The sequence below is a fragment of the Melozone crissalis genome, unplaced genomic scaffold (assembly GCF_028551555.1).
Source record: "Melozone crissalis strain CALT ecotype California unplaced genomic scaffold, PUWL_Pcris_2 ptg000045l_1, whole genome shotgun sequence".
Taxonomy (NCBI): Eukaryota; Metazoa; Chordata; class Aves; order Passeriformes; family Passerellidae; genus Melozone; species Melozone crissalis.
Window position 1 is genome coordinate 3,242,276 of NW_026535823.1, and position 20,310 is coordinate 3,262,585.

The following is a 20,310-nucleotide window of genomic DNA, read 5'->3' on the forward strand; positions in this document are numbered from 1 at the left end:
GCAAGCAAGGCTCAGACCTGGGGCTGGGTGTGTTTCTGGGCTCTGGGAAGGGGCTGGCTCTGCAGGACTCTCTCTGCAGCCTGGAATATGCTATTGATCGGGAATTGCTGTGAATGCATTGTAACCCCTGAGAAACTGAAAACCCTGTGGAGGGCAAAAGGAACTGGGAAGCTCTGGACAAAAGCTTCAGGTGCAGGCTGCTGCTGGGGGCTGCTCGTGGCTGCCCACTGAATGGTCAACCCTTCAGTGCCACTGTCCTTTCCCATAGACTCTGGGGGCCATGTGCTCGACATGTAGCCTTAGTGCAGCACTTAAATTGAGAGCAATAGGGAAGAGATTGCTTAGGGAGGCAAAACTCTGCCTAACTCTGAGGAAAGAGCCCTGTGGGTCCCCTCCAGGCAAGTGTTGTAGAGCAGGCTGTGCAGGGTATGCTTGCAACAGCAGCATGATCAGTGTATTTATAGGATACAGATACAGGGGTGATTGCAGAGAAACCTCTGCAGAGTCACAGCTACCACGTACAGCACGGGCCATTGCAGGTGCCCAGAGAGCATGCAGATTCACAGTATGAGCAGCGAGCTGCCGGCTGGGTGTGCTGAGCCCTCCCCAGGCTCTGCAGAGACTGCTTTTGGTCACCAGAGAACAGTCAGCGCAGCCCCCGCCTGGCGTCCCACGGGAGGGCAGGACAGCACCAGACATCTGAGCGCAGGCCTGCAGCCTGCAGCACCGCTCCTGGGGAAGCCTTTGCCGGACTGACGGGCTTCAGGACGCCCCCTCAGCACCAGAATCCCGTCCCGTGTGTGCTCAGAGCGGCAGCACAGGGCCCCCGCCGCGTGCCGAGGGCGCTCAGCGGCTCCAGAGCGCAAAGAGGGCGGGCGCGGTGGCCGGGGACAGCCAGCAGCGCTCCACCACGCCGTAGAGCGCGTAGCCCAGCAGCAGCCCGAAGAGCACGTCCGTCATGTTGTGCCTGCCCAGCATGACCCGCGAGACGCTGACGATGAGGGCCCAGAGCACCACGAGCACGCGCAGCGGCACGGCCAGGACCAGGTGGCGCAGCACGAAGCGGCACACGAGGGCGGCCCTGGTGGCGTGGCCCGAGGGGAAGGAGTACTTGTCCACCGAGACGGTGACGAACATGTCCATCTTGTTGTGCGTGGGCCGCGGCCGCTTGACGAGCCCCTTCACCACGGCCACCATCAGCAGGTCCAGCAGCAGCGCTGGGAGAGACAGCAACAGGGGTTACTGAGAGCGGGACCATCAGCCAAGGGACAGTGGCTGTCAAAGCTGCCTGAAGGGGACGTTTTTGCCCATGGCTGCAAGACCCAGGCAGGGAGAGCACAGCACACAGCTGCTCTTGGCCTTCTGCAGCAGCAGGAGCACATCCTCAAGCTCTGCTCCTCTGCACACACCTCTCCTGCCCCAGCAGCCCCTTGGCCTGCCACAGCCTGCACCCCAGGGCTTTTCTCTCTGCAGAACCTGATCTTGCCATGACTCTGGGCCCAGTCTCCTCCTGCAACAGAGGCATGAAGTCCCCAGAGCTCCCTTGCTGGCAGTGCTGACTCTGCACTGCTCTCTGCCCTGCTGACCGGGGTCAAACCCGCTGGGTGAATGATCAACCCACTCCCCTTGGGCACAGGTCAGCCAAGGGGAAATGCTCAGGGCTGGTGGCCTGCCAGGGCTCCTGGGGTCTGCCTGCTCCCTGCTGCTGGGGGAAAAGTTAACCTTGTTCTGGTTCTCAAGAGATGAATCAAGGATAAATTATGGTGGCTTGCCCCTGAGGGCTAAAGGCTGTTGTCACAGAGGAGGCAAAGCACCTGTGATAAATGTTCAGACAGTATTTGGCAAGAGCAGCTTCTCATCTAGGGCAGAGGGTACTTTCCCCATCCCTGTTAGCTCAGCTTAGCACAGCACCCACAGCCAGGGCTACTTCTTGTTGTGTGAGAGACCAACTTCTGTTTGTCCTAAGACATTTCTGGACACCAAACGAAATCTTTTGGTCGCTTCAGTTAATTTCCTTTGGTTAATCATTTAAGACCAAATTTCCTTTTTGTTTTTTTCTCCCTGACATGTTAAACTAGATTAACTGCTTTTTCTCTTTCTACACAGGATCTGGGAATTCAGGTTGGACATGAGGGAATCCTTCTTCCCCACAGGGGTGCTGCAAGCCAGGGACAGATCCCCAGGGAGATGGGTGGCTATGCCCAGAGCACTGAGGTGCTGGGACAGCTCTCCTTGGAGCAAAGGTCAGGCTGGAGGCATCCAGTTCTGCCGTGGGGCTCCAGTTTAACCACGTGCTGCTAGATGAGAAAGATGCACAAAACTATGTTTCCCACCAAGCAAATTTCAATTCGAAATTGAAGTGTGAGATACTAATTATTTGCTACTTAATACAAGACTAACAACAGAGAGAAGGTCTGGTATCCTAGAGCTATAACAGTTTCCAAATATGCAAAAATTAATCCTCTTAGTGTTAGGCTGTTCTGTGTGTATGAGATACTACAGCACGCAGGGTTAAAAGTCGTGCTTTAAACCAGGTTTCCTCACCGGCTGGAACAGAACAATCCACGAAAGCCCTGCGGGCATGAAGCCAAGGGTCTGTGTGCCAGAGCAGCTTTTCAGGGGAAGGCCTGGTGTCTCAACACTGCCCCTGGAGCGTGCTGTTGTGACAGGCGTGGGGAGCCGAGCCTTCAGCCCGAGAGCGTTTTGTAACCGCGGGAGTTTGCCAGAGCGTGGTGCCAGCTGTGCCAGGTGACTCGTGGCGCTGCCACCGCGCCCTAAAGCCGGGTGAGCCCGCACGGGCTGCTCGAAGCCAGCCGGTGCTCTCGGCTGCTGTGCTGAGCCCCGTCCCTCGGGTCGCCCTCCCCAGTCCCCGGCTCACCGAAGAGCAGGTTGAGCAGCACCTCCCTGGCCGCGGGGCTGTCGGTGTGCCAGAGCCCGTAGACGGTGCCGAGCACCCAGGGGATGCCGTGCCCCGACACCTCGATGACCTTCATGAGCGGGCGGGCGCTGCCCCAGGCCGAGCCCTCCCCAGCGCACACCCCCAGGCGCTTGGAGGCCCACAGGTCGATGGCGAGCAGGGAGCTGAGGGCGATGCCCACGAAGGACGGGTTCAGCTTCATGCAGTCCTCCTCGGGCAGCGGGGCGGCACCGGCGGCGCCGGCGGGCTCCCGGCGGCGGGACGGGCTGTCCGGTGCGGCGGGCCCGCGCTGGCTCAGCGACAGGAACTCCAGGCGCCCGCCGCTGCCGGCGCGCCGCTCGCGGCCGCTCCGGGGGCTCGGCATGGCGACGACGGGCGGCCTGCGGGAGGCGGGCGCCGGTCACCGGTCACCCGCTGCCAGGCCCGCTCGGAGCCCGGCATGTCCCCGTGCCCGGGGTCGCTTCCCTCTCCCGCTCCCCGCGCCCCGCCGGTTATCCCCGCCCCGCCCGGGCGCGGTGCCCCCGGCGCGTCCCCCGGTACCGGGCGGCCCCGGCGCCGCTTCCTCTTCCGCTTCCGCCCGTGACGCGCGCGCCGCGCCCCGCCCACCGGCGCGCACGTGGCCGCCGCGGCCGGCGTACGGCGGCCGGTGAGGGCCGGAAGAGACGCGGCGGCGCCTTCGCCCTGCCGGCGCCGGTGCGGGCGCCGTGCGGCGGGCGGCGATGCGCGGCGGGCGGGCGGCGGCGGGACCGGCCGCCCCCCCGGGCCCGCGGTGACGGCGGCTCGGCCGCGGCCATGGGGTGCCTGCAGAGCGTGGCCTGCAAGGCGCGGGTGCGCCGCGAGCAGATCGTGGTGTCGGACGTGTCGGCCACCATCGAGCCGGCGGCCACGGCCATCGAGGAGAGCTCGCCGGTGGTGCTGCGGTACCGCACGCCCTATTTCCGCGCCTCCGCCCGCGTCCTCATGCCGCCCATCGCCCGCCGGCACACCTGGGTGGTGGGCTGGATCCAGGCCTGCAACCACATGGAGTTCTACAACACCTACAGCGACCTGGGCGTGTGAGCACCGGGGCGCGGGGGGCTCCGGGGCGCGGGGTCCGGGCTGGGAACGGCACTGGGGGCTGCACCCCGGGAGCTGCACCCCCGGTATTGGGCTCTGCACCCCGATACTGGGAGCTGCACCCCGACATTGGGAGCTGCACCCCGGCATTGGGTTCTGCTCCCCCAGCATTGGGAGCTGCACCCCGGCATTGGGTTCTGCACCCCGGCATTGGGAGCTGCACCCCGGGAGCTGCACCCCGGCATTGGGAGCTGCGCCCCCGACATTGGGAGCTGCATCTCTGGCATTGGGAGCTGCACCCCGGCACTGGGAGCTGTATCTCTGGCATTGGGAGCTGCACCCTGGCATTGGGCTCTGCACCCCCGGTATTGGGAGCTGCACCCCGGTACTGGGTTCTGCACCCCGGCATTGGGAGCTGTACCCCGGCATTGGGAGCTGCACCCCTGACATAGGGAGCTGCACCCTGGCATTGGGAGCTGCACTCCGGCATTGGGAGCTGCACCCCGGCATTGGGTTCTGCACCCAGGCATTGGGAGCTGCACCCCTGACATAGGGAGCTGCACCCCAGCATTGGGAGCTGCACCCCGACATTGGGAGCTGCATCTCTGGCACTGGGTTCTGCACCCTGGCACTGGGTTCTGCACCCCCGGTATTGGGAGCTGCACCCCAGCATTGGGAGCTGCACCCCGGCATTGGGAGCTGCACCCTGGCATTGGGAGCTGCACCCTGGCATTGGGTGCTGCACCCCGGCATTGGGAGCTGCACCCTGGCATTGAGTGCTGCACCCTGGCATTGGGAGCTGCACCCCGGCATTGGGAGCTGCACCCTGGCATTGAGTGCTGCACCCTGGCATTGGGAGCTGCATCTCTGGCACCCCGTGCTGCTGCCCCAGCACCCTGTGCTGCCCCTCTGCCCCAGCTCTGCAGCCACACACGGGCAGCACCTTCACCCCAGCCCCACTCCCCGACCCCACAGTTGCTGCCCCTCGGGCCCCACAGCTGCTCCCACACCCTCCAGCCTGGACCTCGCCCCTCCTAGGGCTTTGTGGCCGCTGTCTCCCACCAAGCATCGTTTCTCCTTTGGCACTGGGAGTGGAGCACAGGCTGTGCTGGGGGAGTTGCCCCCTTGGCTTGTGCTACAAGAGGGAATGGTTGCAGTGCTGGGCAGAAGTAGCAGCAGGAAAACAGCTTTCCCAAGGCTGAGTGTGACTTGTGGGGATGCCGAGGGGCAAAGCTGTTGGCTCTCTGTCTGTGTCTTCTGCCTTTGGAAAGGGGTGATGCCAGAGGGGAGATGTCCAGAGGGGTCTGTTCTGCAGCTCGCTGTGGGCTCTGCTGCTGGTGCCACCGCTCTGTGGGTGCTGGGGAGCAGCAGGTCCTTGTGCTGCATCCTTGTGTCACCACAGATGGGTGTGCATGGGGCACGGAGCACTTGGGGACGTTGGAGGACCGCACAAGTGTGGCCCCAGCCGCTCTGCTGCAAAGCTGCTCCGGTGTTATTGCCACACCGTGTTGGTAGCATGGCCAGCAGCAAAGACTTGGGATGAATCCCACCCCCCCAGCCATATTGCAGGGATTTCATGGTGCCAGTGGCAGGCTTAACTGTGGGATTCAACTGTTGTGTTTAAGGCATAAAAATCATAGACCTGCTGCAGGAGGGGGCTGCTGAGGGGCTGGGCCCGTGCTGTGGTCACTGTGCTGCAGCTGGGGGACAGGGACAGGAGTCCTGTCTCCAGCACAGGAGCTGATCAGGGCGAGAGTGACCCCAAAGAGACTCAGCAGTGGGTTTTGGCCCAGTCAGTTTAATTGCAGGTTTATTAAAATGGCATTGTGTTGGCAGAGCAAGGGCTCGAGCTGGATGTGCTCAAGGAACTGAAGCTGAATTTGTTCTCCAGGTCTGTCCCTGAGAGTTTGCTGCAGGCAGGCAAGCAGAGGGTCCCTGTGCTGCCATTTCCCTGCTCATCTTCCTCTTCCTCTTCACCAGGTCGAGCTGGGAGCTGCCTGACCTGCGGGAAGGACGAGTGAAAGCCATCAGCGACTCGGATGGGGTGAGCTACCCCTGGTACGGAAACACCACAGAAACCGTGACCCTGGTGGGGCCCACCAACAAGATCTCCAGGTTCTCGGTGAGCATGAACGACAACTTCTACCCCAGCGTGACGTGGGCCGTGCCCGTGAGCAACAGCAACGTGCCGCTGCTGACCAGGATTAAAAGGGACCAGAGCTTCACCACGTGGCTCGTGGCCATGAACACCACCACCAAGGAGAAGATCATCCTGCAGACCATCAAGTGGAGGATGCGCGTGGACATTGAGGTGGACCCCATGCAGCTGCTGGGGCAGCGGGCGCGGCTGGTGGGCAGGACTCAGCAGGAGCAGCCGCGGATCCTCAGCAGGATGGAGCCCATCCCGCCCAACGCGCTCGTCAAGCCCAACGCCAACGATGCCCAGGTGCTCATGTGGAGACCCAAGCGAGGGCAGCCCATCGTGGTGATACCTCCCAAGTAGGGCGTGCAGCCGAGCCCCTGGCTGCGCACGGACAGGGCTGCCCAGCCAAAGCTCACCTCTGGGCTCTCCTGCCTTTCTTGTTGTGCTTGGAAACGTGGCTCCTCCTCGGGCACAAGTAGAGCCTGGCTGGCACAAGGGCGCAGAAGAGGGTTTGCCGAGCTGGAGGATTTCCCGGGAAGCGGAACGGAGTGCTTGCAGCTGGCACAAAGGACTCGTCTTTCCTTGCGGGGCAGCACGAGCAGCATGAGTGTGGTTGAACCGTGCCCGTGGCAGATGCTGCTTCCCACGCAGCCAGAGGGAGAAGCAGAGGCTGTTCCTGTCCCCGCGTCCCTGCCGTGTCCGTAGCTATGCATTTCGGATCCGTGATCCCCCCATGCCCGCCCGCCTCCCGCAGTGGGGTGGGACCTGGCGGTGCTGGGGGCGGGCCAGAGCCCGGTGCCACGGCCCGGGAGGGGTTTCTGCAGCCCGGGGGCAGCGGGACACGTTTTGCATGCGTCTGGGTGTGTTTGGAGTAGTTGTGAGTGTAGGAGATGCCATAGCTCTTTTCCGTCTTGGGGTGAGGTGTAAGGGCAGGTTAGATGTCCTTTTGTTGTGAGGTGCACTAAGTCTTTGCATCCCTCAGCCTCCCTTCTCTTTGGGGAGCAGGAGGATTGTCAGCCCAGTCCGGGTGGGAATGGGGGCAGTGCCATTCTCCCAGCCCGGGTGCTCTGGGTGTGTGGGGTGCCCAGACCAGCCCAGAGGCACCTCTGGACTCGCTTTGCTTCACCGCAGACCCCCTCCCTTGCTAGAAGTCGGGTGCTCGCTCATTTTCCACGCAGATGCTGCCTCACGTGGAGGCCTCTCCCAGCCTCCCATGGAGCAGGGTGGCTGCTGGCTGGGCCACCAGTGCACGCTTTGTGGTACCTCCCCAAGCCCTGTGCGAGGCAGGGGTGTGAGTGGAGGCCGTTCAGGGCAGGCCTGGGTTAGCCGGGGAAGGAGGAGCTGAATGTGCTGCCTGGGGCTGCCTCCTGCTGCTGCCGCTGTGCTCGGAGGGGTCACAGGGGGATTTATTTGCCTTCCTCCTCCCTCCTTGCTGCCTGGATGGCTGGCACTGGCTGCTCCGTGGGGCAGCACGCTGCTGTGGGATGCAGCTGGCAGTTCCCAGGATCTCACCCTGGAGCTGCAGCAGAGGCATAAACCACGGCTGTGCTGCTGCTGCTCCGGGTGCTCCGTCACTCCTGGGCAGGTGCTCACAGCTTTTGCTGCTTTCTCTGCTCTGCCCTCCCTGGCACGAGCCCTGCAGCTCCTCCAGCTCGCAGCCCTGCCTTCCTCACACTGCAGGGAGGCTGTGCTGCCCTGGGGATGCAGGTCATTCCTGCTGGAAGGTCCCTGTGCCATCCCGCTGGCAGTGCTGGGTGACACTTCCCTGCACCCGGGCCCTGCCAGCACAGGGGCTCCCGAGGCATCTTAGACCAAAAATCCCTGTGAAATCCCCCTGCTGTTTATTGCCCTCAGTAGTGTTTGCTGCTGATCCAGTTCTTTATTTATTATTTTTCCTCTGGGAGCGTTTCCTTTGGACGCCCTGGTGCAGCAATTCCGTGTGCCGGGGCTGGTGCTCCCGCTGGGCTGGGATCCTGCTGCTTTCTGTGCCTGGGTGGGTTCTGCAGGGGGCAGGCTTGGAGGGAGACAGGGCTTTGAGCTTTGGTTTGCTGTGTTTTCTGCAGCAGAGCTCCCACAGGGAGCTGGTGGTGTGGGAAGATGTCCTGCTCTTGTGAGACTGTGGTTTTGTCCTGGTGTGGGACCGATGGCAGCTCGTGCCATCGCTGGTGTTTTGTTTTTCAAAAAGTGTGTGTGGAGAGGGGTTAGAAACTTGAAATACAATTTTCCTTAAGGACTGGGGGAGGAGGGGTAAGTACCTTTTTGGTTTGAAGTAAGGCAGGTGTATACTTTTGACCCAGGGGGACAGAAACATCTCTGGCAGCATCAGAGCTGAAACGCCAGAGGAAGGGTGGCTCCAAGGTGGCCTTCCTGCTGGGAGAGGATGCTGTGTCCAGAGGCTGCGTGAGCCAGCTCCCCAAAACGCACGGGAAGTGGCTGCAGGCTGCCGTCAGCCCAGGGAGTGCTGTGGCACCACCGTGGCTCCCGCGCCTGGGAGAGCAGGGACGCTGCTGCAGGGATGCTGTTGGACCCAACATTGCCACCTTTTGGGACTTGCTGGCCAGGCTGAGCCTTGGCACTGAGACAGCAGTGGCTGGATTTCTGTCCATGAATGTCTGCAACATCCTGGTGCCAGGGTCAGGCTCCGTGCCTGGCTGTAGCCGTGTGCCTGACGCCCCGGGGCTGCCCCAGCCTGCAGGCAGGTGTTGGCTGAGCCCTGGGGCCGTGCCTGTGTTCACCTCTCCAGGCTTCTGCCAGGCTTCCGTTCCTGCTCCTCTGACAGCTGGATTTGATGCACTTTCGGTTTGGTGCGCGGCTTGTCTTTGTGGGCATTTCCCCGTCGAAAAAGAAAGGGGGAAAAAAAAAGTTTGCAAAAATTGTTTGCAAAGAAACACGTGCAAACAGCGTTTACAGAAACGCTCACACCTGGGTGGAGATGGAGCTCTGGGGCTGCTGGTGCTCAGGGGAAGGAGGGAAGGTGTGGGGGAAGAGTTCCCATGTTTGATTCTGAGTTTGGCTCATTCCCTGTGGCTGGATGAGCACTCAGACTCCTGGGTTCACCCCCACGGGATGCTCTCCCTGTGCTCCCCTTCCCCACCAGCACCCCGTTATCTCAGGGAGGGGCAGCCCATGGAAATGCCCACCCTCCTGCTCCCTATGCCCTGAGCGCCCCTTCCCCTCCTTCCCAGCCTCGGGTCACTTATTTATTGATCTATCTATTTATTTATTTAAGTTATTTATTGGTATTTATTGACAACTGGAAGTCGGGGTGGGGCGGGGGGGGGCTCATTTCTGCTGCACAGTGGGGGCAGCTGGGTCTCCCCCACACCCAGCCCCTGCCTTTGGGGTGCTGCTGGGGTCCCCAGGCTCCCATCCCCTTTTGGAGAGGCAGAAGGGGAGCCCACGGTGCCTGCAGGGAGGGCACCCGGTGCCGCTCCCTCCCCGCAGGAGCTCGGGGTGCTCCCTGCCCTGCCCATCCCTGTTTACTGACCCGGCCTCCTGGTGCCTCCCCCGCTGGATTTGCCCTTTCCAGCCCCTGGAGAGGGCGGGAGGAGCCAGGGTGGGTGAATGTCACTAGGGAGAACGGACCCAACCAGGTATTCTGCTGCCGCGTGGGGAAAATCAGAGAGAGAGAGAGAGAGGAAAGCTGGTTCTGCAGAGTGCCTTAAACACAAATGACTTTACCCAGTAGGGGGCTTGGACTCGTGTCTCTGGATGTTATTACCAACTCGAAAAAATGTTGCATTTCACTTCTCTGGGATTAAAAGAAAACTACTGGAGCTGTACTGGAGCCAAACCTCGTGTTTGCTTGAGTGTCTCTGGCTGGTTTGTACCTCTGGGGCCGTGGCAGCACCGGGGAGGGAGCAGGCTGGAATTCATGGAATTTTAGTGGCTGTCCCTGCTGCCTTTAAGCCCTTGGGTCTGGTGACAGAATTTGCTCCACTTTGTCCTTTCTGGTGACAGAATTTGCTCCACTTTGTCCTTTCAGGTGGCTTCTGTGCTGTCCCAGAGAGGTTCCCTGTGCTGGCCCTGCAGTGCCCTGCCCCAGGGCATGCTCTGAGCAGGCTGTGGGCACAAATCTGCCATGGGCTGTGTCCTCACACCTCCAGAAAATTGGGCAGTTGGTTGGAAAGCTTGGAGGGGGCAGAAGTTCCCTTTTCCCTTAGGAAAGCAGATCAAAGTGAGGGAGCAGCAAGAAGCCCAGGAGTTGGTGCAGCCCAGCCATGGGAACTAGGAAAGCTGCCCGAAAAGCTACACTGAAAAAAACATGTTTCCCTTTTGAAATTGTAGCCCCCCTCTCCCCTTTATTGCAGAGTGGAAGAGTGAGAACAAAAGTCAGCCCAGGGACCAACTGTTCCTATCTTCCAGTCAAAATAATACATGGGAATAATAAGGAGTTTCATAATGAAGGTTCATTTAAAAGCCATTTGGGAAAATACACCAATATTCACTGCATAGCTCCTGAAGGCAATTAGAAATTAATAAACCTATTTTTGGGGGGGAGAGGGGTAATGAAAGAGGGTTGTGGGTGCTGCCTGAGGTTTGGTCTGGAGGGGGATCTCACTGCCTTTGGTGCTTTGCTCACCTTGGCCATCAAACCTTGCTGGGGGGTGTACATTGGTGCCCAAGTGACCTGATTTCTTTAACAGCTGCTCCTTTTGAGCATTGCTGGCTGTGCTGGGCACTCAGGGGTGCTGGCAGCCACGCTATGGGCTACTCAGTGAGCAGCTTTCTCTCCTGCTGTTAAATTAAAACATTGCTCATCTCTTGACAAATCCCTGAGAAGGAGGTGTGGGAGAGCAGGAGTTTGCACAGCTCCTGTTGTGCTGCTCATGCCCCGGGAGCAGGGAAGGACCTGCCCTGCAGCCAAGGACAGGGCTCAGGGACATTGTTCCTGCCCAGCAGGGACAGCACAGCTGCCTTGTCTGAGAGCCTGTGCCCTGGGACAAGCTGTCCCTCCAAAACTCCTTCCTTGCAGAGCAAGAACAAGGGTAGTCTGTGCTGCCTGGGCACAAATCCCAGCTGGTGCCCACAGGGAACGCAGCAAACTTGTGGGAAAGACAAGGGACACTGCAGGTAGTACTGAAGGTCAGTTTATTTGCTTAATTCCCTCTCCCACAAAACCTGGAAACCATCACCTTCCAGCAAGAGACAAGAAAGCATTAAGAGGTGAAAGATTTAGCTCTGCAGCTCCTCCCCTACTCGTGGAGCACAGGTTAGATGGCTGCTCTGAAAGGCACGCAGCAGCTTGGAGCCCCCAGAGCTCCTGGCCCAGCAGGACACCCCTCCTCAGCACACCTCGGGGCTGGCACCAAACGGGGGGGACAGCACAGCAGGAGCCCTGCAGTGCCTGCTGGGGACCAGGCAGGGCTGGGCTGAGGCAGGGAAACACCCAGGGCTTGGTTCTGAGGGGATGGGAATGGAGGGACAAGAGGGCTGGTTCTGGGCTGGAGGGACACGAGGGCTGGTTCTGGGCTGGTTAGGGCTGGCACAGGGCTGGTGCTGAGCTGGTTCTGGGCTGGTTCAGGGCTGGTTCTGGGCTGGCTCAGGGCTGGTTCTGGGCTGGTTCAGGGATGGTTCAGGGATGGTTCTGGGCTGGCTCAGGGATGGTTCTGGGCTGGCTCAGGGCTGGTTCAGGGATGGTTCTGGGCTGGCTCAGGGCTGGTTCTGGGCTGGTTCAGGGATGGTTCTGGGCTGGTTCAGGAGGGCTGGCTCTGGGCTGGTTCTGGGCTGGTTCAGGGATGGTTCTGGGCTGGTTCAGGGATGGTTCTGGGCTGATTCAGGGCTGGTTCTGGGCTGATTCAGGGCTGGTTCAGGGATGGTTCTGGGCTGGTTCTGGGCTGATTCAGGGCTGGTTCAGGGCTGGTTCTGGGCTGGCTCAGGGATGGTTCTGGGCTGGTTCAGGGATGGTTCTGGGCTGATTCAGGGCTGGTTCAGGGATGGTTCTGAGCTGGTTCAGGGCTGGTTCTAGGTTGGTTCAGAGATGGTTCTGGGTTGGTTCAGAGATGGTTCTGGGCTGGTTCTGGGCTGGTGCTGAGCTGGTTCAGTGCTGCCATGCAGCAGCAGAGTGCCAGGACGAGGCCGTGGGTGGTGCGGTGTCAGAGGGGCAGGAGCTGGGCTCAGGAAGGCTCTGGCATCCCAGCAGCACGGACAGACAGACAGACAGGCAGCCAGCCCTCACTCTGGCTGCGGGGTGTAGCGCAGGTACTTCTTGCCCGAGGGCAGCTCCTTGGTGAAGACCCCTTTGGGGAAGAGCTTCTTGGCCTCCTCGTCGGGTAAGGTGGGCACCACCATGACGCTGTCACCGGGCTGGGGGGCACATGGGGACAAACGGGACAGTCAGGAGCTGGCAGGGCTGGGCACGGGTGGCACTGCCCCCCTGTGAGTGCACGTCCCATGCCTGGAGCCAGCAGTGAGGGCAGGGTGGGGGAGATGCCCAAAGGGAGAGCTGTGCCACCTGCCAGCCCTGGCAGTGGCATTCCCAGGGGAACAGGGAGTAAGGAGGGGAGAGTTTGAGCCTCTCTGTGATACTGGATAAAGCACAGCTTGCCCATGTCTGCCCATCCATTCCTACGGTTCAGGCGCCCCTGGGCAGGTGCTGCTGGCTCCCCCTTGAATTCCAAGCCCCTGGGGAAAGATCTGCTTTGCTGGGAGGTGGCCGAGCCAGCCCAGCCCCCTGGGATTTTATGCTGCAGCAAACAGGAGCCTGCAGAGGCCAGGCTGCCCCAGCTGCTGCTTCCCCCAGCCTGGGTGCCCCTCCAAGGGGGGCTGGCTGCCATTCAGTGCCTGTTCCCAGTGCCCTGCTCCTCACCTTCCAGTCCACGGGGGTAGCGACCTTCTTGTATGCTGTGAGCTGCAGGGAGTCCACCACTCTCAGGATCTCATCAAAGTTTCTCCCAGTGGTGGCTGGGTACAGGATAGAGAGCTTCAGCTTCTTGTCAGGGCCAAAAACGAACACCTGAGCACAGGGAGACAGTGTCAGGGGCTGGGCACGTTTGTGTGGCTGCTCTGCTGGATCTGCTCAGCCCTGATGCTCCTTGCTTTCCTGGGAGATGCTGAGCTGGGACAGGGGAGATGCCATGGAGCAGCTGATGCCCAGGGAATGGGCTTTTGCCCTGGGAGCTCTTGTGTCCAACACCAGCTCGTTTTGCTGCCTGTGCCCTTCTAGTGCAAGCACAGGAGGGGAAAGGGAAAGCCCAGCAGATCCAGCACTGACAGAAATGAGTTGGGACAGGCACGACTAGAATTGGGAGATCACCATGACGGAACCCAAGGGAGCCACCCCAGCCGCTGGGGGCGGCCATGCCCATGCAGGGGAGCTGCCCCAGCCCCAGGGCAGGCTGGCAGCCGTGGCTCTGTGCTCTGGGACAGGCAGCACTCACCACACGGGCCGTCAGGGGCATGCCGTCCTTGTCCTGCTCGTCCGGGTCCAGCATGCCCAGCTGCACAGCCAGCTCCCGGTTCTTGTCAGCGATGATGGGGAAGGGCAGCTTCTCTGCAGGCTGCTCCCCGTTGTAGGCATTGATGTCCTGCAGGGACAGAGCCGTGGCATGTCCCGTGAGTTTCCAGAAAGCGGGTGACAAACCAGAAACCTTTGTGCCTCCTTGTTCTGGAGGTCGTTCTCAGGCTGTCTGTGCTCGCAGCCCGGGCAGCAGGGCATGGAGCAAAAGGGAATTCCTGTTAGTGACACACAGAGCTTTAACTGAGAACTGTGCCCTCTTCCAGCTCCCTCCTGCACTGCTGACAGGTGTGTTGGTGTCACAGCTGGACTGACTGTGCTCCTAAGGAATGGTTTCTCTGGTGGCAGGGCAAACCAGCTGATAAAGAAAGGCCCAACACTGCACAGGTCTTGTGCAAGGCACCCATTCCATCCCATGAGTCACTCACAGCTTATTTAACTCAAGGCTCTCAAAAAACTCCACTGGAAGCCTGAGAGCAGGTGCTGGGGCACTGCTCACTCCTTTCTGAACCACACATGGCACAGAAGAGAGAACCATCCCCCTCCACAGCCCTGGAGGCTCTGCCTTGTGAACACGGTTCATGAGGTTGTACTGATCCAAACTGGACCTGCTTCACAAACACACACACAAAAAATGTATGTTGAGCATCTCCACACGTGGTCTGGACTCACCTGGGGTTGGCAGTGCCACCCTCACAGTCCCAGGGAGCCCCAGCGGTGCTCAGGGCAGCACAGGCAGGGCACTGCCAGCATCTGAGCAAGCAGAACTCAAGGCTCCTGCCCCAGGACAGGGCAGCCTGTTCCTTCCACCCTTTTCATGCTACAAAGAGCCACAAGCAGTGCTGCTGTGAGCCTCCCTCACAGGGCTGTGCTGCATTATCAGCTCAGCTGATAGCTCAGTGTGCAACCCCCCTGCCCTGCCCAGGCTCTGAGTGTGGGGAGCAGGCTGGGCCCTGCTCACAGGGAACCCAGGGAGGGCAGGTTGGAAATGCTGCGCCTTGGCACTGCTCAGAGCACACCAACAGCAGCAAGAGCAGGCCCTGCACCCTCCCCCATGGCTGCTGGTGCTGACAAAAGGGGCTGTAGCCCTGCCCCAGCTGCTCAGGATGCTGCAAGCAGGCCAAGTGGTGCACACGTGGCCAAAGGTTTCCTTTCCAGCTCTGCTCTTTGCCTGTTTTCTCCCCAGGCCTTTCTGTGTCAGCACGGCTCTGCAGAAAGGGGCCACTGCTCTCAGCTGGGCTGTGGCCAGGCCTGCCTTGCAAGGAAGCAGGGAATTGGTGCTGCTGTCCTGCAAACCTGCCCTGGCACAGCAGAGCAGGGAAGGAGGGCAGAGTCGAGGAGAAATGCAGCTGAATGCTCCACAGAGTCACAGGGGGCTGCAGATGGACACCAGCAAATGAGAGCCATCCCCTCCTCTCTTTAGAGCAGGGCTGGAGGATGAGCAGAGTTTCTGAGAGGTATTGTGTGAATCCTGCGGACTGTAACTCGTTCCAAAATGCACGTAATTTCCTGGCCTGGGGAGAAAACCTCAGGAAAGCCTCACAAGCCACACTGTGCTGCAATAAAACACCCATGACTCCCTCCCCTAATCACTGATTGTCTTTCCAGAGTCCAAGCTGAAACCAGACATCACAGGAGGGACTGATTCACCAGTGAGTCACCACGGTGCAGGTATCCCTGGCCAGAGGGAGCACTGAAAGCTCTGACAGCACAGCTCAGGGGGCTCAGGCATTCCCCCAGCCCTTGCAGAACCACAACCTCCTGCCTGGGGAGCTGGGATCAATCCCTGGCTGGGCCAGAGCCCCCAGCCCTGCAGCAAGGCTCTGTTCTGAGCCTAGGGATGGCCAAGAACAGCTGGAAAGCACAGAGTGACACAGGGGCTCCTGGCTGCATCTGGCCCCACCTTCCCAGGCAGGTCCCATCTGAAACCTGGCAGCAGAGAAGTTTCTTTGTCGTTTCCTGCAGGAGTTCAGCCTCCCCTCCCCTCTTTCCCCCTTGCAGGCTGTGCCCCAGGTAAAAACAGCTTCATCCAGGCAGGGAGCAGTGGTGTGTTTGGGAATGCTGCACACAAGGGCTCTGCCCAAAATTCACTCCTGGTCTCCATCCAGTGGCACACAGGCTGCATGGAACACTCCAGCCTTGTCCTCACCAGCTGGATCTTGGGCCCTGGAGGATTTTCAGCTGTTTCTGTCTCACAGGTGCTGAGCTGACACTTCCAAACCTCTGGCTCCAAGGCTTCTCCCAGCCTCACCACAGCTTCACTCGCTGCCTCTCCGTGGTTTTCCTGGGAGGTTTTCCTGCTCTGCCTCCCCCCAGCCAGCGTCAAGGCTGTTCTGCAGCTTCTCCTGCTCTCACCTGAGCTTGTGCCATGTGAATAATTCCATGGCATCAGCAGAGTCAGCTCGTTGCTCATCTCTTTTTCAGCTCGCCCGAGTCTGCTGAACCCCACGCATCCCTGCAGGATGAAAGAGCTCAGCACTTCCTCCTTGACACAAATCCCTGCTTTCCTGCAAGAAAGAGCCTGCCCTTCACAGAGCTGACTTGTGGAAAAGCTGCTTGCAAATTCAAAGGCTTTGCAGAAGTCAGCAACACCCTGACACCTCAGCTTTGGCCAAGCAGATGAGTCTCCCTCACAAAAGCACAACACAAAAGTTCTGTTCTGGCTAATGACACGTTGTTTGCTAATTTGTCTGCTGGTTTCAGCCAGTTTGAGCAGCACAGAAAAACCTCATTTACTGGGATTTGTACTTTGCTTTTCCCAGGCCCTTCTGAGGCTTGCTGGGGCATTGGCCATGCATCACTCAGGTACAAAGGCTGATTTAAGCAATAAGGCAATTAGCTAATTTCTAAAGCCAGTCAGTCACGAAATAATGTCCAACTGAGTGTAGAAATTTCTCACCTTTGATGCCTCTTATTGCAAGCACCTCTCGCCCCTGGAAAATACCTGAGAACATTCCCAATTTTAAGAGCTAAGGGGGTGGCAGGTAATTCACCCAAGGATTTTTACACTCTGGCCACTTCTGTCTGAAATACTCATTTTAGACCCCTGCCACCTCTAGCCCTGGAACCATTCTCCCTGGTAGCACACACAGGCTGCCTTTGAAGTTTTCCTTAAGTTCCTTGCAAGGACCTTCACTGAGTTATTCCACTCCCATCTCTTTTTAATGCTGCCTCATGTTCATTTTACACTTAACATTCCCCTATTTGTGATTTTATAGTTAACATGTCTCAGTTTGTTTTCTCCTCCCTGCCCCAGCACAAACTGTAATTTTCTCCTCACTTCTGATGCCTCTTTTCCTTTCCTGTTTTATTACAGAACTTCCTGAGGGTCTGTGGGTAGGTTCTGGCCTCACCTCCACACATTTTAACCCTTTCAGTAGTGGTGGGACAGCAGTAATATTGCTTTCCTCTTGTATTGATGCCTCAGGTTTTAGCTTTTATATTTTTCAGGTTCTGTGCTGCTTTAGTGTGTGGGTCTGGGCTTCATATCAGGGCATGGTGAGCTCTGTGCACAGAGCAGAGAGACAAAACAATTCCTGCTCCAGCTGGGGACCAAGGACAAATGATCCAAATCTCAGGCCCAAGAGCACAAACACTGTGGGCTGGAGAGAGGAAAACAAGCAGGGTGGGACTGCATGGGCTGGAGCTGTAATTGGACAATTAAGTCCAATATGCAAATGGAGCAGAACTTATAAAAGTGAGAGACCCCATGACCAGTTGTGCATTTTGTGACCATTTTGGTTCATTTTGGGTGTAGCCCTGGCTGGGCTCTTGTGCTGCCCAAGGTGGATCCATTGAGGCCTTTAACAAATCCCTGCTTTATTCTTTAACTCTGTCCAGCCCCTGTTCTAGCTCAGCCTGCACAAGGCATCAGCATCAAAGCACCCTGGACTTTGTGAGGTTCTCCATGACGATGGAGAAGACCTTCCCCACTCCTGCCCTGCATTTCAGCACCGCCACGCTTTGGGATGTGGCACTTGTACCTCCAAGCCTGCCTGGGCATCTCCTGCAGCCCCTGAGCCCCCCCAGAGGCCGTACCTTGCACCAGGAGAGGTGGTCCTGCACGCTGTCGATGGAGAGCGCGATCATCTTCACGTTGCGCTTGCTGAACTCGGGTGCCAGCTTGGCCGCCCGGCCCAGCTCCGTGGTGCACACCGGGGTGAAGTCCCGCGGGTGGGAGAACAGGATGCCCCACCTGCAACGGCACGGAGGCAGCTCTGAAGGGCACCCGTGGCTCTGGTTTGTGCTGCAAGGGCCTGAATGAGGGATGTGGGACTCCAGGGGCTCTCCAAAATGCAGTTTATTCCATCCAAGAGGTTACAGCAGGACAGGGTGGTGGGTGACAGAGCTGTGCCCACAGCTGTCAGCTCCAGCTGCAGGCAGGCCTGGAGACACTTAGTTTAGTTTACATTGCATTATATACTTTTCTTTGCTGAGCATCTTAATACAGCAGAACTAATCTGTACCTTAACTTTTATCTATAGCCTGTCATAACTGCTATAATTACCATATTCATGTTACTGTTCTCCAATCACTAAAAGTCAGTACATTACAGTTTCAGCTAGAAGTTGGTTTTCAGTTTTCTTGCAGTGGAAAATTCTGAGAGCTTTTTTCTGCTTGCAACATTGGCAGTCCTGTCTGCCTGTGCTTTCTGCCTGGCAAAAACATCTTCTTGTTTGGGGTGGGTTTATCCTTTGCTCTAAGCCATAAAAACCCCTTCTAACTAACACACCCTTTGCCTCCTTGGTTATCCAGTAAGACTGGCTCAGCAATTCTTTTCTTCTATATCAAAACTTGCTTCCACCTCTACTCTTTCTTCATAGTCTACATTCAAAAATCTTTCTGCTAAACCTGTCTCACATATCTGTGAGAATTTCTTGTCAAACTTTCATCGTTCCCAACGCTGTGCAGAGTGGAGTGCAGGAACAGCTTGACTCTGATAAGGAATTCCTGGAGTGCAGGAATAGCTCGTGGAGTGCAGGAACAGCTCGTGGAGTGCAGGAACAGCTCGCCTCTCTGATAAGGAATTCCTGCCCGGCAACTCTTCCTTCCCTATCACCAGAAACTTCCATGAGATAAGCCCTGCTCCGGGAAACTCCCTGCACCTCACTTCCCACTCTGCCTCCAGGATCCTGCAGGAGATGCCGGAGCAGCCCCTGGCGCTTCCCATGGATGTGGACACGGTGCTGTGTGAGGAAGTTTGGGGGAACCAGGTGTACAGGGCAGCCCAGAGACCCCACGAGTGAGGGGGTGCCTGGCCAGGTTATTGCAGAGCTGGTCACTGATTCACGAGCCTGGTCACAACCCCTGCACCTCCCCTCCACACACACAAACGTGCATCGTGCAGCTCAAAATAATGGGACAGGACCAAGCCTAAACCCAGCTGCTGCTGTGAGCTGCACTCCATTAAAAGGTAAGAATTAATCAATAGCAGGGGAGGCCAGAAGTTAACAACATCACATCGTGGCTCCTGTTGCACTGACACAGCCACCTCAGCTTGGCAGCGATGGATTTTGAGTCTTTAGAGCAGCAAACACTAATCCTGCACCTCCCAGGTAAGGCAAACAGTGCACAAGAAAGGCAGCAATGCAGCCCAGCAGGATGAGCTGGAGCAAAAAGGCTCTCAGGACTTCCCAGGAGGTAAAGCAAAGCCACCCCCAGCACTCCAAATTCCCTGCCAGAGACTCCTTCCACCATTTCTCAGCTCAAACCACACAGATCTTGCTGCACCGATCTTCACGGGCCTCCAGCAGCCTGACAGGAGGGGAAAGCCGTGTCTGAGAGCCTTGGGAATGCAGCTGGAGGGATGAAATGAGGGCTCCTGCAGCTCTGCCAGGGCCGTGTGACTGCCACGGGTCAGCAGCAGGAATTATTGGTGTGCAGCTCCCTGGCCACGGTGCCAGGAGGCTGCTCGGGCAATGCCCGCGCTCCGTGAGGGAACAGGAGGGCAGAGCTGCGTGTGCCAGGCTGGAACAGCCATTTCCAGAGGGGCTGAGGCTCTCAGGGCTCTCACTGCCCTCTGCCCAGGCTCACAGCAGCGGCTGATCCGAGCCTGCCAAGCGCTGCCGGGAGCGGGGCCCGGAGGGGCCGTGCCTGAGCCGGGAATGGGGCAGCCGGCTCTGAGGGAACGGTGCCCGGCGGAACGGGGCCTTTGTCACCCTGGCACTCCCGGGACACCGAGCTGTCCCCCTTGTCACCTTGGCACTCCCGGGACACCGAGCTGTCCCCAGCGCCGCTCTGGCCAGCCGGGCTTTGCCCCTTCTCTGTCCTCCGGAGCTCGGCTCGGCTCGCCCTCCGGGGACGATGGGGACGGGATTCTGCCCACCGGGAATCCCGCCGTGTCCGGCCCCCCGGTCCCACGAGGAAAAGCCACATTTTGGAGCGAGCCCCGGAACCGTGTGACACGGGGCTCAGCGTGCGGGAGGAATGAATGAAGGAACGCGGTGAGCGGCCCCGCTCCGTGCCGCCTCCCCGGGATCCCCGGGATCCCCGGCGGCGCCGACATCCCATCCCACCCCCGCTCCCGGTGTATCCCCAAGCGCTCACGAGTCTCCCAGGAAGTCGTGGAAGCGGATGCGACCCTGCGTGGTGTCCGCCTCGAAGTTGGGCGCCTCATCCCCCAGCAGCAGCCCCGGCATGGCTGCAGTTCCCGATGCAATTCCCGATACAGTTCCCGGTGCAGTTCCCGGTGCTGCTCCCGCAGCCGCCGCTGCCCGCTCTGCGCCTGCGCCCCGCCGC

General features: G+C 59.1%; 3 protein-coding genes across 3 annotated transcripts; 1 reads left to right on the plus strand and 2 right to left on the minus strand.

The window, feature by feature from the left end:
- Positions 1-834: 834 nt before the first annotated feature.
- Positions 835-3,349, minus strand: PLPP6 (phospholipid phosphatase 6). The gene is made up of 2 exons (XM_054286152.1): positions 2,879-3,349; positions 835-1,217 (listed from the first exon to the last, which is right to left on the minus strand). Exons 1-2 carry the CDS (start codon positions 3,279-3,281, stop codon positions 847-849), a joined length of 774 nt encoding a protein of 257 aa, XP_054142127.1. The 5' UTR covers positions 3,282-3,349; the 3' UTR covers positions 835-846.
- Positions 3,350-3,709: 360 nt separating this feature from the next.
- FAM78B (family with sequence similarity 78 member B) lies at positions 3,710-8,467 on the plus strand. Its single transcript, XM_054286151.1, has 2 exons — positions 3,710-3,972; positions 5,954-8,467. Exons 1-2 carry the CDS (start codon positions 3,710-3,712, stop codon positions 6,474-6,476), a joined length of 786 nt encoding a protein of 261 aa, XP_054142126.1. The 3' UTR covers positions 6,477-8,467.
- A 3,818-nt stretch (positions 8,468-12,285) lies between these two features.
- Positions 12,286-20,303, minus strand: PRDX6 (peroxiredoxin 6). The gene is made up of 5 exons (XM_054286154.1): positions 20,119-20,303; positions 17,611-17,767; positions 13,496-13,642; positions 12,925-13,071; positions 12,286-12,422 (listed from the first exon to the last, which is right to left on the minus strand). The coding sequence occupies exons 1-5, from the start codon at positions 20,208-20,210 to the stop codon at positions 12,291-12,293; spliced, it is 675 nt and encodes a 224-aa protein (XP_054142129.1). The 5' UTR covers positions 20,211-20,303; the 3' UTR covers positions 12,286-12,290.
- Between the last annotated feature and the right edge of the window lie 7 nt (positions 20,304-20,310).

Excerpts from the sequence above, each read along its gene's own strand:
- PLPP6 (XM_054286152.1), bottom strand. The coding sequence starts at position 3,281 with ATGCCGAGCCCCCGGAGCGGCCGCGAGCGGCGCGCCGGCAGCGGCGGG. Across the intron at positions 1,218-2,878 it reads GCTGCTCAACCTGCTCTTCG|CGCTGCTGCTGGACCTGCTG; the intron begins GTGAGCCGGGGA and ends TGTCTCTCCCAG.
- FAM78B (XM_054286151.1), top strand. The coding sequence starts at position 3,710 with ATGGGGTGCCTGCAGAGCGTGGCCTGCAAGGCGCGGGTGCGCCGCGAG. Across the intron at positions 3,973-5,953 it reads ACCTACAGCGACCTGGGCGT|GTCGAGCTGGGAGCTGCCTG; the intron begins GTGAGCACCGGG and ends CCTCTTCACCAG.
- PRDX6 (XM_054286154.1), bottom strand. The coding sequence starts at position 20,210 with ATGCCGGGGCTGCTGCTGGGGGATGAGGCGCCCAACTTCGAGGCGGAC. Across the intron at positions 13,072-13,495 it reads TGCCCCTGACGGCCCGTGTG|GTGTTCGTTTTTGGCCCTGA; the intron begins GTGAGTGCTGCC and ends CCCTGTGCTCAG. Across the intron at positions 12,423-12,924 it reads CTACCCCCGTGGACTGGAAG|CCCGGTGACAGCGTCATGGT; the intron begins GTGAGGAGCAGG and ends TGTGCCCCCCAG.